The sequence below is a fragment of the Aphelocoma coerulescens genome, chromosome 19, assembly GCF_041296385.1.
Source record: "Aphelocoma coerulescens isolate FSJ_1873_10779 chromosome 19, UR_Acoe_1.0, whole genome shotgun sequence".
Lineage (NCBI taxonomy): Eukaryota > Metazoa > Chordata > Aves > Passeriformes > Corvidae > Aphelocoma > Aphelocoma coerulescens.
The window spans coordinates 10,791,993-10,809,842 of record NC_091032.1 but is presented as its reverse complement, the minus strand read 5'-3'; the positions used below and the strand labels follow the sequence as shown (position 1 = coordinate 10,809,842).

The 17,850-nt window shown below is 57.9% G+C and overlaps 1 protein-coding gene across 1 annotated transcript; it reads left to right on the top strand.

Annotated features, from left to right (window-relative positions):
- The first annotated feature begins 6,839 nt into the window (after positions 1-6,839).
- CCDC92B (coiled-coil domain containing 92B) lies at positions 6,840-16,281 on the top strand. The gene is made up of 4 exons (XM_069033056.1): positions 6,840-6,884; positions 11,669-11,822; positions 13,931-13,978; positions 15,626-16,281. The coding sequence occupies exons 1-4, from the start codon at positions 6,840-6,842 to the stop codon at positions 16,279-16,281; spliced, it is 903 nt and encodes a 300-aa protein (XP_068889157.1).
- The last annotated feature ends 1,569 nt before the right edge of the window (positions 16,282-17,850 follow it).

Genomic DNA, 17,850 nt, shown 5'->3' with positions numbered 1-17,850 from the left:
CCTGAGCATCCCCAGCACAGAGTGACCTGCCAATTTTCTAGTTAAAAGTAACCAAGCATGGTGCAATGCCAATGCTCCCTGCAGCTCTGGTATATGATAACCCTGCACAGAGCAGAGGCAGGGAAGCCAGCATGACCCTTGGGAAGTGGGGGGTGAGCCAGTGGGGACACAGAACAGCCAGACCAAGCTGTTCAGGCCAAGCTATAACAGTTTGGGTCTAAGTGTGTGAGGGAAAAAAGTGTCCTTGGCTGCAAGGAAGGGGGGAAAGGGAGCGAAAGAGGAAACGAAAAAGCTTCAGTGACTCCCACTCTGCCTACTTGCCCGGGTTTGTGGGGCTCCCTCCCACAGCTGGGGCTCTGGCACCCAGCACCGGCCTGGCTCAGACTCTGCTCCTGCCCAGGGGCTGATGGGGCCAGCCCGGGCCCCGTCCCAGCGCTTCCATCTGCATCCCCACGGAGTCATCCAGCCACAGCCTGGCATCGCCGCAGAGCCCTGCTCAAAAGTCACAAGCTTCGGACGTCACAAACTGCACAATTCAACATAAAAGAACACAGACAAAGCTTGTTCCCAATGTCAGCCCGTCCCGGCTGCTCCGGGCACAGACAGTGGCCTGTTCCAAGCCGCGTCCCCGCACGCCAGAGATCGGAGGAGCCTTAGCACTCCACGCGTGTCGCGGGGACTCCCCCGGAGTGAGGGGACCCCGCCATCCCCGGCACGCTGCCGCTCCCACGCTTCCTCCTAAGCGGGCAGGACCCTTTCCCAAGCGCAAAAAGTCTTGGGGATCCGAATCTTCTACCTCTGCCAGCGATCCCCCCTCCCAGCACGGACCCACCCCCTCCCTGCACCCCCGTGTGTCCCCCCGGCTGGAGCAGCCGCCCCGCCGGGAGCCCCCAGCAGGAACCCCCGCTCCAGCCCGGACCTCGGAGCGCCCCTCGGAGCGTCCCGCAGCGTCCCGGATCCAGGGCGAGGTCCCGTGTCCCCTCAGCCCTACCCGCGGTCCCCCAGCCCGGATTCTCCTCCTCTCCTGGGCTGGGACCATCCCCCACGCCAGAGTTCCAGACCCCCTCGCAAGCCGAGCCCCTGCCGGTCTCCCGCTCGGGTGCCCCTTCCCGAGAAAGCCGGGACCCCCCGGACCTGCCGCACTCACCAGCGCACCAGCTCCCACCGCCGCTCCCCCGCCGCCTTGCCCGAGGCCATCCCGGGGGTCCCGCCGGGCGGGGGGGCCGCACACCCCGCTCGGAGCCGGCGGCGGCTCCTCAGCTCCGGCCGCGGGGCTGGGGCGGCTGCGCCGCTTCCTGCGCTCCCGCCCCCTCCGGCGCCCGGGGGGACCCGGCGGGGCCTGGCCCGGGCAGGTGCGGGGGGGCCGCACCGCTCTGCCCGCTTATGTAAAGCGTTATGCAATGACCCCACCGGGGCAGCCCCGAGGGGCACACAAAGCTCCCGGTACCCCTCTGCGGACCCCGGTGTCTCCCACCGACCAGCTGGATCCCATCCCGGGCTCCGGGGAAATGCACGTTTTCCAGCCTTTTAAACACTTAGAGCGAGTCCGCGCGGAGCATCCCAAAGTGCCTCGGGAACAGCCACCGGGGGAAAGAAACCCCGAAACGGTGCCTGGCATCCTGGCCCCCCAAAGGCCCCCACTCACCCAATCCCTCACAAGTGCACAGAGGTGAAGTGGAGGCCACACCTGCACAGTCTGGGGGCTGGACCCTCCCCCCGGTTCTGTTACAGTCCTTGCTCTAAGAGCATCCACCCAACCACCTGGCAGAACTGTTCTCCCATAAATTCCCAGTAAAACCTGCCTGAGCCGGAGCTTCCCTCCCAGAGCCCCTGGACACTGCAGGGGGCTCAGGAAGCAAACCACACGTGCAGCCCGGTGTTACTTCAAGGAGCTTTAGACCATACCAAAAGCTGTTTTCCAAAAGTGGTGTTCTGGCCCTAAATTCTCACTTCTCTGATCTTTGAGAACTTAATTTCACAGCTCAGCAAACCCAAGTTCTGCATCCACAATCCAACAGCTTTTAAAAAGCAAATAGCATTAATTACTCGAGTAAATTCCTATTATTGGTAATTCTGAAGTCCTGCTGTTGTTGGGTGCAAACACATCTGAAGGGCTTTGGTGCTTCCTCGCAGCTGGGGAGCAGAGGTTGCTTAGCCATGCTAGCTGGAGAGGCTGGGCCTTGCCTGGGCCACAGAAAGGGAATTCAGACAAGGATCTCCCAAATCTGGGCAGTGACCTGCCCTCCAGAGGAGCTCTCATCTCCTACAAGTTATGGGCTGAAGGCTGGAAAGAGCAGCCTGCCCAGAGAGAACCTGTCCACGTGCCAGGTGGGCAGCTGACAGATGGGATCCCCCCCACGGGGGCCCAGCAGCTTGGCCCTCAGCTGGGTTCATCGGCTGAAACGGTGGCCAGGAAATCCCTGGTACATTGTATTGGATGGTCAGGCAGCAGCGGGCTCAGAGAGGCCCCGCTCCGCAGAGCCTGACAGCTGCAATGAACCCCCTGCCTGTAAAAGGAGAGAGAGCTCACGGGGACAGCCGAGCTGGTGCCGCTGCTCCCACCACTCACAATGCCCTGAGCAGAGCGTGGCTGACCCTTCACTGGCACTCACCCCAGCCTCAGCTTCTCTCCAGCCCCTGCACCTGCTGCAGGAGGTCACGGGCAGGGAAGCAGTGATGGGATGGACTTGTGGGATGAGAGAGGGGCCAAGGAGGGGGCAGGGGAGAGGCCAAAACTCGGCCTCCTCCCCCTGGAGCCCAGGAGCCGACCCACTCCTGCTTCAGCACAACAATCTTTACATACCTGGGAGATTTAAAAATAAAAGCAACTTTCATTGAAAAAAAGTTTTAAAACCATGAGAAAAATTAAAAATTGCACTGTTCACATATCACATAAACACTAATGCAGAGGAACAAATTGCATTGCTTAGCTCAAACAAATATCCCTATGAGTAGATATTTTCCAATCCCAGTGGAAATATTAAGCTAATGTGAAATTTATTAAAACCCTCCAGCTTTTAGTCTTTAGACTTTAAGGAGCTTCTTATTAGGTTCTTCAAAGCAATTAGAAGACACACATACACTACATTTCAATTAGGTTGAAAAATAATATCTGAGGCAAAGTTAAACTCATTTTAAAATTAAATGCAAAAATCCCCCTAATAATTAACTCGGGGGTGGGAGAGAAAAGCTCTGGTCTCAAAGCACTCCCGTAGCCACCCTGGAATGGCACAGAATTCAGATTAACTCCAGTGTACATGGGATGCAGCTCCCATTGGGAATCGGCTGTTTGGTCCAGGAATCCGTCACCACTGAAGGGATCTGGTCTTGCCGAGCACAGACCCTTGGCCACATCCAGACCTGCAGGCAGAGGCTCCATCCCTCACTCCTCTGGCAGCCCCAGCAAGGAGGGATGCGTGGGCAGAAGCAGCCCCAGGTGCTGCTCGCGGCCTGTCTCTGCCCACTGACTGTGGCACGGTGTGGGATGTCCTTACCTGCCCTCCCGGGATGGGGATCTCGGCTAAGACGGGATCAACCAGACCTGAGCGTCAGAGAGAGACTCGGAGACCTCTGAGGACAGAACGAGGCCGTGGTGCACAGCACACCTTCCCCCCGCAGCAGGGCAGCACGGCCCTGGCCCTGCCCAGCCCTCCCCGAGACGCGTCCCGCCCGCCCAGCACCGGGTGCGGGGTGTCCAGCTCGGCCGCAGCGGGAACGCAGCCTGGCAGGGCTGGAAACGCAGCCTGGCAGGGCCGCGCTCCAGTGCCACCCACACACCCCCCCTACCCAGACACACACACGTGCACACAAACACACGCACAAGCACACACAAGCACACATACACACACACATACAAAAGCACACACACGCACACAAAAGCACACACACACATACACACACACACAGACGCACACGGCCGCACGGGTGCTGCCTATACCGGTGCTGGTGCCGGTGTCCTTACCGCAGTCGGTGCCGCTGCCGGTGCCGGTGCCGGTGCCGGTGCCACTAGAGGTCAGTGCCGGCACGGAGCAGCAGCAGCGGCAGCGCCGGAGCCCAGCCCCGCTCGGAAGCGCTGCCGCCCGCAGCCCCATCCGCAGTGTCCGCGTCTCTCATCCCGCGTCTCCCCATCCCGCACGCTTCATCCCTACATCCTCACATCCCCACATTCCACATCCCGCATCCCCGCAATCTCCACCAGCCGCGGACCAGGGGAAAAGCCCCGTTGCTGCAGTAGAACCTGGAGATGAGGCACTTGGTGGGTCTCCCCATGTCTGCTGTCCCCACTGCCACCCCGCTGCACCCCAGGGTCACCGTGAGCAGGGGCTGCCAGCGCTCTGAGGCACATGGCACTGATATGTCTCCCAAATGGGGTATAACAGGCAAGGAGCTGACTGCCTCTGCCCAAGAGCCTCTGGAGCTCAGTCACGCATCTGAGCTGGCAGCAGGGACCCCCCAATTCTTCCTGAATTGGTATTCCTGCCATTTTTGCCTCATTATGTTGCAACCTCAGACTTATTTGAGATGCAGCTCCTGTCTCTCAGAGCAAGCGGGGAGTGGGGAAGAGTTGCAGCATAATTGCAGTGCAGGACATCAGAGTGGCTGGAAGCATCAGCAAAGGGACTGCCAGGTCATGTCCTGCTCAGAAAAGCTGCCAGTGAAACCAGTTAATTGTGGAACTGGTGATGGGAAACACGAGCAGCCTGAGTGCACCAGAGTGAGCCCAGGTTGTCAGGCGATCGCTGTGGAGGCAGACGACATTTTCCTGTGCCATGCTGGGTGCAGAGGATGCTCTGCGCTCTGCTGCTGTCCCGCCCGGCAGGCTGCATCCCGGAGCAATGACCTCATTTACAGAGCAGCTCTCTGTCCCTGAGTGCCTGACCTTGACTGTTTGCAGGCTTGTCTTTTATCCAGTGGAAAATCAATGAAAATTGTACAAACCTTGTGAAACATGATGCACTCAGACGTTTGCTCTCTCTCCTCCCCCCACCTCCTGTCTGTAGCTCACTGCTACTCAAGTTAGCACACGAGTTAGGGGAAGACACAGGGAGACATTAAAAACATCCACACACCCCAAACATGGCACACTGCCCTGAGAGGGACAAGTGACACCTTGGCAAGCATTGACCTGAGGGTCACAAATGGGTGAGAGGGGCTCCACATGAGACAGCGCTGCTCTGAACAAGAAAGGCTGCACACTCTCCCTTCACACGGGCATCTGTCACCTCTTAACTTCTCATTTTAAGAAGAACTTATTTTTCAGAGAACACAAGTTGAGAGGAGGCCCACGCAGGAGTTGGCATGACTGGGTGAGTATTGGGAGGCCCTGAAGCTCTCGGTTGCACTGGCTGGGGCTGCAAGCAAATCTCTCTGAATAACTTACTGCAAATGAACTTCTTGTGTGTGCATGTAGAGACCTTCAGACCATACTACAAATCTTTTCTTCTGATTTAATGATTTCTTCCTTTGTGTGAACTAAACTTAGTCTCCATAGATGAGCCATAACACCAAGCCCAGCCTTCCTCTGCTACCAGAAACAACAGGCCAGGCTGGACCCCACCACTGTGCATCAGATGAGGGTCCAGTCCTTGCCATTATTGTGCAGAGATGTCACAAACCTTCTGTATCACACCTGGAGCATGCACTTTGCTGCAGGCACAGGGCAGTCTGTCGGCCACAGCACACCCTCGGTGGATCTGTGGAGCACAGACACTCAGAGTCTGGAAGCATTCAAGGGGAGGGAAGGATGTGGGATGGCAGAATGATACCACAAGCCATACTTCTGTGGGCTCCCCTACAACTCCTCTGTGTAGTGGTTGTACACTGGGATATGCAGGATTGCAGCAGTTTTAATGTGAAGACGGCAGCACAATTCAGGTGAGCATCAGAGCAAGAACACTGCACTCTCTGGGCACATTTGGGTTTAAGGGAACGGGAATCAGCAGACTGTCAGCTGACGGGGAGGACGCTACCATTCTCCTGTGCCGTCACTGCCGTGCAGCATGGAACAGGCCACCGCATCCCAGCCTCCCTGCTGGAACAGAGGCGCAAAGGATTGAGTCATCCTTGAACGAGGGGCCCCAGCTGGTCTGGGTACCACGAACAAAAGGCATGAAAAATCAGTAACCACTTGAATAAACAAATTCTTCTCACCGTCTCCCTGACCACAGCTTTGCTGGTTTGACCCACTGCTGCAGCCGGTACCGGCCCGCATTTGCCTCGCAAATGCCCGAGTGGCGATGACACTGCAGCCCCCGCAGGAACACAGCGCTGCTGCCTCTCCCACAGACCCAGAGACCCCCGCTCGGGCCTCCCGGGGCTGCTCGCGGGGTCCCCGCGCCCGGGGCCGAGCGGGCGGCGGCCGCAGGACCCTCCGGGGCAGCTTCGGCCTCCGGCTTCAGCACCGCGGACAGCGGCGGGGAGCGCTGGGGAGCGGCGACCCGAGAGTCCCCGGGGAGGGAGAGCGAGACCACGAGGGTCCCCGGGGCGCGGAGCCCCGGCCGCACCGAAGGTCCAGGGGAGCGGGAGCGGGACCCCGAGAGTCCCGGGGAGCTGAGCCCCCGCTTCAGAGAGAGTCGCGGGGAGCGGCGCCCCGGCCCCGATGCGGCCACCCCGGCAGCGGCTGGCCGCGGGGCGGCCCCGGGGCAGAGTCCCCGGTGCGGGGGTCTGTCCCCGCGCCCGCCGCCGCCCGCCCCGGCGGAGCTCCCCAGTTCCGGTCACGTTGCCGCCTGTTTACGGGCGGCGGGGCCGGGCCGGGCGAGGCGGGGCCGCCGCAGGCAGCGCGGGCAGCGCGGGAGCCGGCGCGGCCCCGGCCCCGGCCCCGGCCCCGGCCCCGGCGCCCCATGACGCCCAGCGGGCGCCCCTTGGGGCCCCGCCGCTCCCCCCAGGTAAGGGATCGGCCGCGGGGCCGCGGGGCGGGGCGGGCCGGGGGCGCGGGGCCGGGATGCGGGGCGGGCAGGGTCCCCGGACTGCGGGGCGGACCCGCAGAAGTTGCCCGCAGCCCCGCTGTGCCGGTTCTAGAAGTTGCTTCTCCCGGTACGTGACCCCGCCGGCGCTGTCGCTGCCCCCGCCGCAGCGCCGGTGCCCATCCCGCCGACGGTCTGTCCCCCTGCCCCGCCGAGCCCTGCCGGGCTCTGCCGCCCGCGCCGGCCGCTGCGGAGCTCGGCGCCGGGACCGGGCAGTGTCGCTCCCGAGGCCCCAGCCTGCGAGTGGCACCGCGGGTTCCCCCGCCGGCGAGGAGGATTGGCCCGGAGCGGCGGTGACGGGCCCGGTTCCGCTCCCGGAGCAGAGCTGGATCCATAGTGAATTCCCTCGGAGCCGGGAGGAGAAAGCACGGCCTTGCCTTCAGCATCCGCAGCCCCCTGACAAGCCTCACTGGGGCTGTTCCTCAGGCGGTTGTGCTCAGAGAATTGCGCGAAAACACAATAATGTATAATCAACATCTGTATTGGTTTTATCTGTAAATAGATACTGACAGATAATGAATAGCAAACAGCACTCCAAGTGTAATTCTGCCTCTGCTGAGATCAGGGAAGGTTTCCCAGTGACTTTTCCAAGGCCAGGATTTCACCTCTGGTTTCTATTCCTGGCATTGCCACTGCCTCTGTGACCTTCTGCAAGTTTCTGAGCTTCCTGCTGCCTGATTTCCTTACATTTAAAGATACACTGGCTTAGTGGCATGGCTGCAAAGTTTATCTTTATATTCTTCGAGCTGTAAATACCAAGCACTATGGATTTCTAATGTGTATCAGTGTTTATTCCTGCGTATGTTTCAATGTGATGGAGAAGGGGCTGCTGGCAACCACAGCAGGACAAATTATCGACCTGTTCCTGCAAACCTCATACCCTCTGAGTCCCAGCTAATTTGCCATTTATGGGGAATAATGATCACACAGATAAGGGCTGGACCACAGTGTGACGGTGTGTGTACAGAGGTGTGTGGATATGCAATACTGCATCTCCCTTTCAGGTGCATCACTGGGATGGGTCAAGGTTTTGGGATTCTGATTTACATTGAACAGCAGACTTAATAGAGTTTTGCCCTGGAAGCAAATTCTCAACCAATCTGTCTATGCAAAGGAAATCAGCTCTTGGTAGACTTGCAACTGAATTGGTCATTGTAGCTGCTCCAAGAAGCTGCTTCGGTCATTTTGGTTTGTGAAATAAGAATTTGATAAATTGGGATGAAATTGTAAATCTCACTGGGGTTTTCCAACAGTACTTTGAAAGAAGCAGCTGAGATGAGGAGTCCCAATATGCTTGTCCCAAAGGCCATGGTTGCATAGTTAAATGACAAGGAGTGCGGGAAAAAATGTGGTTTAGAGGCAGGCACACAGGAAGGCTCAGCAGTCAAGACCATGCCCACGGTCACTCCATGTGGGGAATTGGAGGGGGCTGAGCCCAATGCTGCCTCATCAGTTCTGTGCTCAAAATCTGGGAGGATCAGCAAGGGAATCCTGTTCCTGGAAAGCTCTCAGTGTTGGAGGAAAGCCCCGTGGATGTCCAGTCTCCCAAGCTGGAGAGAACTGTTCAGCCAGAGCTCTTCAGGGAGCAGGGGCCAGCTCAGGCTGTAGGTGTCACCTTTGAACAGGGGCAAACCACACTGCTCAGCCGATTGCTGCCTCCTTTGCTGCTGTGTGTGCACATGGACGACTCTCAGAAGCACAAAGGCACAGAGCATCCTTCAAGCCAAAGAGGACTATCACTTACTCTTGGCTTTTATTATGAATGACATTGTTTTTTAGAGTTGTAACCTCATACATAACTCGTCAAAATCACAGAGTACATGGTCACTGTGACAGCTTCCACCACCAGTTGCCTTGGCATCTTAGAAGTAGTCTGGAAAGGAGAAGTAACAGCTACAGCAGCAAGGGAGGGATTGGAGTGGGGGCACCCAAGCCCGTCCCTACTTGCTGCAGTACAACCATCCTTTTGGGAGCCACACTCACCCAGCCGGGCAGGAGGAAGGACAGCCCCAGTCACCAAGCTTTGGCTCTCGTGTCTGTGGCACAGGGTGAAAGTTCCTGCCATGGTTCACTGTGGGTGTTGTGAAGCCCTCGGCACAGGGAGTTTTGGTGTTACCAGCTGGGAGCTGTGTGACCCTGTAAGTGTTAAACCAGCCAGCAGCAGCAGCTAATCCTTATTAACTCCCAACACTGCCCAAGGATTGAGCTGTGTGAAATGACAGAAGGCACACATCAAACTAAAAGCTCAGGATGCTGCTGCAATCCCACTTGCCTTCAGAAGCCTGGAGGAAAGATACCAGCTGTTGAGTTTGGTCCTGAACCCCTTTGGAGTCACAGGTGGACACTGCCTCGGTGACACAAATGCTTATCTGCTGCCCTCTGGTCAAGTTAGGGACACTCCAACACTGATGCTACCGAAGCCTCAGGATGAGATTGCAGCTTCCTTAACAGCTTTGGCTCTTGCATCATCACCTGGGAGGCAGAGTTGTGAGACTTGCAGAGGGAATGACATGGATCTCTCATCACCCTTGGAGCTGCAAATGGTGAACAGCAGCAGCCTCGGGTCCCCGGAATCCCTGGAGAGCTCTTCCCATCATTGTTCTTGGGCAACAGCACGACTGTTTCCAGCACTGTCCTCATTTCCAATGAAGGCAGCTCCTGCCCTGCTTGCCTCTGTGTCGTTCCCCTGTCTGCCTTTGTGTCCTGCCCCCATGTCCTGCCCTTGCCTCCCTCCGTGCCCTTAGTACTGGTGGGAGGTTCATGGCTAAACAAAACAAGGTGCTCGCTCCCTGATGTGGGCCCTCAGATGTTCCTGCCACAAGCTGAGAGCTGTTTCTCAAGGGAAAACATGAAAGTCATGTTGGACAGGCAAAGCTGATTCAAACCCACTATGGATTTCCCATTGCAGTTCTGGAGACAGACTTTTTTTCCTGCATACACAGGTAAATTATGAAGGCTCTTTGCTTCCAAATCAGAGACAACAAATAGATCTCAATTACAGATTTTTTTCCTTTGACTTTCTTTGCAGCTTGATATCTATCAACTATTTATTTTTGAAGGAAAACATTTTCATTGGTTAAAAAAGAAGAGTTATTTCCCACTTAAAGGGAGAAGGGAAAATTCAATGGAAAATTTGCAGCCATTTCTACTAAAGACGTTTCAACTAGATGGAACAAAGTGCTTGAAAATAGCACTACGTGTCCCCTGGGCTTTGGCCAACCTACTTTCTGATGTTTCCTGAGATGAGGTACCACAACTCCCATCAAGAAGCTCAGCCCACCATGGCCAGGGCTGGCAGGAGGGTGTACCCATGGTGTGGTTTGCATTCCTGGTCTCTGGCAGATGCCAGATAACTCCCATAACTCTTGCACTGGCACCAGGACATACGGCCCTCCAAGGAGGATGGCCAGGCCAGCCCCAGCCCCCTGGCACAGCTGGGTTTGACACCTTCCGTAAGGACAGCTACAGGAGAATGCACTTTGGATCATTTCTTCACCAGCAGGTTGGGTGCTCAATTGTCCCCAGCCAGCCTGCACCCCCCACCTCATCAAATACAGGAACATGGAGACCTGACTGTAGAGTCGTCACAAACCTGCAGAGCCTTTGGCAGGAACTAAGCTTTGACCTTGGGGCACTGCCAAGACCCCTTACTGTGGGATTGAGCTTAAATGCATTCTGGTTGCAGGAGTTGCAAAATGCTCTATGTGACCATGCCAGGGGTTCCAGAACAGTGAGCCACAGAGCTTGTTTGGTTCTGCAGAAAGAAAACTGGAGTCAGATGTGGGAAGCAGCTGCCTGGGGACAGGATGATGCACTCCATCCCTCAGGCTTGTGGCACATCTCCCCATAAAATCATTTAGACTGGAAAAACCTCTCAGGTCATTGAGTCCAGCCACTCACCCAACACTTCCAGGTTACCTCAATTTGCTGCAGCTTCCCTCTTTCTGGGCTGTGTGTGGGGAGTGAGGACAGATTCCACACACCACAAAATGGTATTTCCTGGGATGAAGGGTTCTTTCAGGGTTATTTTTATCTCCCTGTGCAGTACAGGTGGGTGGCTTTTGCAGCTGCTTTGCCGAGGCCATTGACGATGTGGTGATGGACCCCCAGCCCAGCTCCGCTGCCTGGCACAACCTGCCAGCAGCTCTTGTCTGCCAGGCAAATTACCAGGGAAGATGTTTCTTCTCCTGGAAGACGAAATGACTCTCCTTGCCATGCAGTGCTGATCAGGTTAGACAGAGCATATTGTATTTTTCATGTGCTGGATCGCTTGCTGCAGTTGCTGCTGTGTAATGTGGAGCTTGTCAAGTGAGAGCTAAAATCGTCCCACCTGGGGACAACGGGGAGCAATCCTGTCCCAGATGCATCCTACTCAGTGATAAAATATTTCCTAGGGCCTATTTCAGAACAGACATGGATGTTACGTTGCCAGGGTTCATGCAGCAGGATTTTCTGCCTGTGCAGTGTCTGAGCAGGCAGGACAGGAGCCAGCGCCTCTGGGGCCGGAAGGAAGGTGAGAGGGCTGAGGCCATTCCCTGGGGATCAGCTGAGCAGGGCTGCTTTGCCCACAGCCACAGTCCCCTTCGAGGAGAGCAGGCACCACCCTGCATCACAGGCTCTGCCCCTCACAAGGGCTCCGGGGCTGGGGCTTGCAAATCCAGCGCACTGCTGCACGTTTCATCACCAGCCATCTCCACTCCCCACAGGCCTGGACTGTGAATTTGGTTGCGATGGAGACCGTGTCCCTGGAGCACCAGATCCAGAGCGTGCAGCGGCACATCGCTTTCCTGAAGAAGGAGCAGATGGAGCTGCTCCATGACCTGCACCTGGAGATCCTCCGCTTGCAGAAGCACTGCTCAGGTGAGCATTGGGATGGCAACAACGTGTGGGAGCTGACCTCTCACGGAGCACCTTGGGCAGGAAAGCTCCTGCTGGCACCCCAGGGTGCTCACGCAGGTGCTCGGCAGGACGCAGAGGAGGCGAGTGCCAGGCTGCAGCACGAGGCTTGGGGCCCTGCCTGGCTGTGGCTGTGGCTGTGGGGTGCCCAGCTGCCAGCCCCCCACCCACAGCCCCGCTGCAGCAGTGTCACAGTCCCCTTAAGCCACCCCTGCAGGAGTGACAGTTCTCCAGCCTTCTGCCACCACTGAACTCACTCCAACTTGTGCTGCTGCTCTCATCAATAATTCAGCCATAGCTAATTACTCCTTGTCTTCCAGCCTCTCATTCTCCCAGATTCCTGGGAAACAAAGAAATGTCTGCACTGATAAATTGGTTATTTTCCCCCATCCCTTCTGAGCTTTTGCTGTTCTGTTTCATTGTTTTAACAGTTTAATCTATGGCCTCTTCAGACAGGCAAGACAGTGGGGTTCTCCTGACTAAATCAAGCTTGGGGGGGTCTGTCCTCAGGGGCTGAAATGAGCCCATTGCACAGGTGGTTATTAGTGATCTCCCCTTTCTAGTGTGACCTAAGGACAGCCCTGCCTGACCAGAGGGGTCCTGTCCTCCTGGGTGAGGTGTATGGTTCTGCCAGGAGTGATGGGGCCAACCCCTGGGTAGTTTTAAGGACATTTGAATGTCATTATCTGGCATTTGAATGTCATTGTCTGGGGGGCTGTTTGCAGGAGAGTGGCATCGATAAATCAGTTTTTCCCCACTGTGGCCCTGTGGAGCCTTGCCTGCTGCCCTGCCGCTGTTGTTTCTGACTTTTTCACTATCCCCTTGGTCTCTCTGAGGTATCTCTGTGGGAAAGGCTCTCCTCCACACAGAGATGGTTCTAAGCTGCCCCTCAGGGGTCATGGGGATGGTACTGAAGCAGATCCCCACCAGCCCCCTGGCTCCAGCACAGAAACTGGGACCCCAGGCTGTGCGTCATCCCTGCACCTGCTCAGCAGGATGATGTCTTTGAAATAGGCAACTGCTTTGGATTTCATTTGAAATATATCTGAGAGTCCAAACCTATTATTTCAGCTTCAGAAAAATAGCACAATGGCCATTGATTCCCACTGGGGCAGTCAGGAGTGCTGAACGCTTTCCAGAAACTGCATTACGTTCTCAGGTACTTCTGCCTTCTCACTACAGATTTGTTTTCCAAGACAGAAAGGCAGAGCAGGCTGAGCCAAGCATTCAGTTTCAGGAGGATGGCAGTGATGAGGATTAGAGTCAATATGAAAGCAGATTAAAACAAAAATGTAGGGCAAAGATTAACCCTTTGAACTCATTTTCAGTGAAAAAATAGCCCCCAAACAGCTGAATGCTGCTGCTGCCACTTTCTTCCTCTGCTCAGGGCTCTCAGTGGTTGGGTGGGCTGTGATAATTAATTCAAAAGGGACTGTCTGTAAGAGGGCAGGGTAAAGTGACCTCCAGAAGGTCCCTGAGCTGCCCTTTGTGAGCTGGTGCTGTAGCCTGGGGCTAGACAGTGAGCAGCCAAAGAGCAGCAGAGAGGAGGTAGCATGTTGGGGCTGAGCAGGCAGGTAGGTGCTGCAGCCCCTGAGATTTGGAAGCTCCATGTTGCCCTGGAGCAGGGCAACATCCTTCTGCAGGCACATCGTGCTGGGATGAGGCCGTCCCCACTTGCGTCACGTGCAGAGGCAGCGATCAGCCTGGAGCAGTAAATTATGAAATGCTTTGGGTGGCAGCTTACACTTTGGTCTATTTTCAATCCATTGCTCTGCTCTTTGTCCTGGTTTAAAGCACTGAAAATGGTTCAGCAACTCTCTTAGAAAAAGGAAAGGCATTGTCAGAGGGGCAGAGCCATGAGGCTGCTTAATAACATATAAATTGACAGAATTGCCTATTTTTAGCTCAGCCTGTGGCTGGTGGTCCGAGATGGCCACACTCCCATGTGGGCTGGGCAGAGATAGCACTGCAGCCACAGTGATGTCCAGTGCCCCAAAGGGAGCAGGGGAAGACATGGGGAGAACAGAACGGGTGGGATGCTCCTCCTCAGTGCTGTTGGATTTCTCTTCCAGAGCTCACCCATGACCTGGAAATGAAAGAGCTGGAGGCCCGCCAGCAAGGTAAGAGCACAGCTTTGGGCACGAGATAAGGGGGAGCGTGTGCGGAGGCCACCCCAAGAGCCTGCGGCCAGAGGCGGCCCATCAGGGCTGCAGGGAGGAGACATGGACCTTGCCTGAGGGGGCAGTGGGGCTGCGGGTAGCACTGGGAAGGCAGCGTGCACAGCCTGCTGGCAGCCCATAAATGCTGGTGATGCCCGGGAACCCCGCGGCCGGCAGAGGATGCTCTGTGAGCAGCCTGGCTCCTTTCCCTCCTCTGTCCCGGAGATGAAGCTGAAACTCCTCCCTGGTGCTGCCTGGGCACGGTCCCTGGCACCAAGCCCCAGGCTGTGCTGTGTCCTCAGTGCCAGGGTAGCTGGTCCCAGGGTGGGTGCGGGCTGCTCTCAGGGTGGGTGCGGGCTGCTCTCACTGGGGCCAGCGGGGTCCTCACCCTTGGCACCCTCACGCAGTACCATGGCTGGCTCCACGGGAATTTCGAACTCCCAGCCCCTCCCATGCAGCCAGGGGTCCCTTCTCTGCACCAGGGGGCTTTGCTGGCAGAGGGCCTGGTGCCCAACGCACCAGGTGCCATCGGGGTGTCACCAGCCACAGGGCAATGAGTCCCATCCATGGTGCCTGCCCATCCTTCAGCCTTTTAGAGCTGCACAATCACTTTGCCACGTTTATGGGGCAGCACCTCATTTACGATACCATCAAATGATTGCTCTTCTAATGCCACTCATGCAATAATTAGTGCCTGCAACTGCCTCCCTAAGACCTCATTATAAAGCTGCAGAAACACTGAGGAGCTGAGGCTGTAAGCGGCTGCCAATCACATCATAAAAAGCAGATTATTGCAGAGGATGGGAGCAGGCCTGGGCAGGCCAGGGAGCGCAGGCAGGTGCCAGCCTGCACCCTGCCAAGGGCTAGGTGCTGGAGCAGGCTGGACTCCTGACCCCAGCCCAGCCCTCCTGCTGCCCACCAGGCTTGGCTCCAGAATCCCAAGCTGCAAATTCCCTGAGCTGCCTGGCCATTCTGCCCCAGGACAGTGTTCCCCAGAACCCGCTCCCCCCTCCCAGGATGGAAGCTCCTTCCCTGCTGAGCACAGCCCAGTTCCTCTGTGATCTTGGATTAGCATCTCCATCCTCACTAACCAGGCTTTGGATTCCTGGGGCTTGAGGCCAAAAGTCCATCCAAAGCTGGGCTGATGGTTTCCCTGCACCATTTCCTTTTCTCTCCCAGCCCATCTGCTCCCCCACACCCTCTGCACACATTCAAAGTCACTTATAGGGTGAAAAACTAGTTACCTAGGGAAATTTTAAAACTGCAGCAAGGTAGAGGCAGCAGGTTCCATGGCAACAACATCCTCCACTGAAACTGCCTTTTGCTTTCACCCTGCATTTGGGTGTTACACATGGCACCGAGCCGGCAGCCTGTGCCGGGGTTCCTGTGCCTGCGCTGGCAGTGAGCCCACGCTGGGGCAGCTCACAGGCAGTTTTGGATCTCAGCTTCAAGGAGCACCCGAGCAGCCTCAATAGCACTGCTGGGACATGCTGGCACCATGGAGTGGTCAGCAGCCACGTCCACGTTGGGAGCACGTGGGGATCTGCCAGGAGCAGTGGGGCTGAGCCCCTGCTCCCCCTCCTGACCCCTCTGTGCCTTGACCCACAGATGTCCTGGACCGCGAGCTGGAGGAGAAGTGCCGGGCGATGGAGGCCCAGCTGCAGGAGAAGGAGAAGGACAACCTAGAGCTGCGCAAGGAGCTGCAGCACAAGGAGACCCTGGTGGCTGCGCTGCGGTCCAGCCTCCGCAGCAAGGAGCGCCGGTTCCTGGAGGAGCTGAAGCGTCGGAGCCACCGCGTCACCATCCTCGACACCGAGCTGCAGAAGCAGACGGAGGCGGCCGCCTACCTCTCCCTGCAGCTGCACGCCACGGCCCAGCGGCTGCCGGGCCCCCGGGCAGGCGGGCGGCCGCCCCCCGAGCAGCCCCCGGCCGAGGGCCGGCCCCGGCGCCGCGGCCACAGGGCGCCCGCCCGGCGCCCGCCCGGGGACGGCGGCCGGCCCAGGGACCCCGCGCAGGAGGAGCACGACGCCATGCCCGACCCCGCTCTGTTCCTCTACACGGCGCGGCCGCACGGCCCGCAGCGCCCGCCGCCGGAGTCCCCCAGCCCGCCCCGAGCCTCGGCCGGCGCCGCCGCGGGCCCCCGGGGACAGAGGCCTCCCCGGCAGCCCCCGCAGGAGCCCGCGGCCAGGGCCAGGTCGGCCAAGGGCGAGCCCAGCAAGAGGCAGGGGTCCGGTGCCCACGGTGCCCCCCGGGCCCAGGAGTAGGCGGCGAGGGGACGGCACGGCCCGACCGGCCAGAAAGGCCTGAGCCCGGCGGCACCGGGGCGGGCCCCGGCCGAGGATCTTTCCCCCATCCCCTTGGAGGGGAAGGGGCAACCGAAAGTGGAGCCCTGCACGCACCTCCCACCCACCGGCAGCCAGGGAGGACCCCTCTGCCCGAAAGCTCTGAGCCAGGGATGTTACTGGCAATGCTGCGGGACAGGGGAGCATCCAGCACCCGGGCTGTGAAGGGGACGCGTCTGAGCGCCTGTCCGGAGCTTCCAAGGAAAGAAAGAGAGAAGGAAAGAAGAAACATTTCTGGAATGAGATTTTCCTGCTGCTGTGGCCCTCAAAGTGGGCGCCGGGTTGCTTTCCCTGGTCCAGGGTGCTGGGAGGTGGGTGTGCAGCAGCAGCAGGCTGTGCAGCACAGGGCTTGGCACCGCGGGATGAGCTCAGCCAGGCCTTCAGCCCTGGCCATCACCAGCACCGGGCACTGGAGAGGGCCCAGGACATCACCAGGAAGGTTCTCCAGAACACAGGCAGCTGAACAAGGTCGATCCTGTGGGTGACGGAGGGATCCCCTTCCACAAGGACAGTGCTGCTGTGCTGGCCAGGCCCTATCCCACTCTCCCCTGTGCAGTGGTTTGGCTGTCTCCAACACGAATTTCCCCCTCATCACGTTCGCATGCAGGACTCAGACAAGGCAGCTGGACAAGAGCCGAGATTGGCAGTCCTGCTGGACACCTTGTGGCTCCTCGGCCGCTGCAGCCGGGCTCCATGTGCTGCTGGAGCAGGGCAGCACCCTGTGCCCCCTGCACAGGGCTCTCCTCAGCACCAGCGTTTTGGTTCTCAGTCACATCCACAGCCAGGTCTGGGTTTGCTGCTGAGGGCTGAGCAGCCCCCCTGTCCTCCCCCATCGCCTCCCGTCCTTCCCAGCACAGCGGCCATACACAGCTGCCTTCGCCCCGCTGGGGCAGCCTTGCCCCATTTCCAACCAAACTGTCAACTTTAAAATCCACTCCCTGGGTGTTGTGAAACACAGTTAGGAGGGGAGGGCTCTGGTGGCCAGGCAGGGCGAAGGTCTCTCTGCTCCAGTGCTGCCGGACCTGTGCTGCTCAGGGCAAGCCAAGGGGCAGGTTTCACCCTGGCATGTGGGCTGCCAGCCCTGGCTGGCCCAGCAGGGACTCGGCCCCTGCCTGCAGCCAGCGCCCTGCCAGGCTGGTGGGCAGCAGCCTCCCACAGGACCCTCGCTGCCTCCGCAGCTGGCATGGGCAGGAGGGAGCTGCAGGGTGAGATCAGACCCTATTTTCTTCCAATTCAGTTTGAAACCTCTTGAAAGACATCATCCTCACAGACTAGTGTGGCTTGGCCTGCCCGCACTCACCCTCAGTGTGCCCATGCAGTCAGAGCTGTCTATTTTTGTAGTTCAATATTTATATACTCTATTAAAATGCTTTTATGAGATTCAGAGCAGCAGTTGCCAAGCCAGCTCTTTGGTAAAAACAAACCCCAAAGTGTACAAGCTGCACTAGCAGGGCAGAATTTAGCAGCCTTTGTATCTTTTCTTTGCTGTTG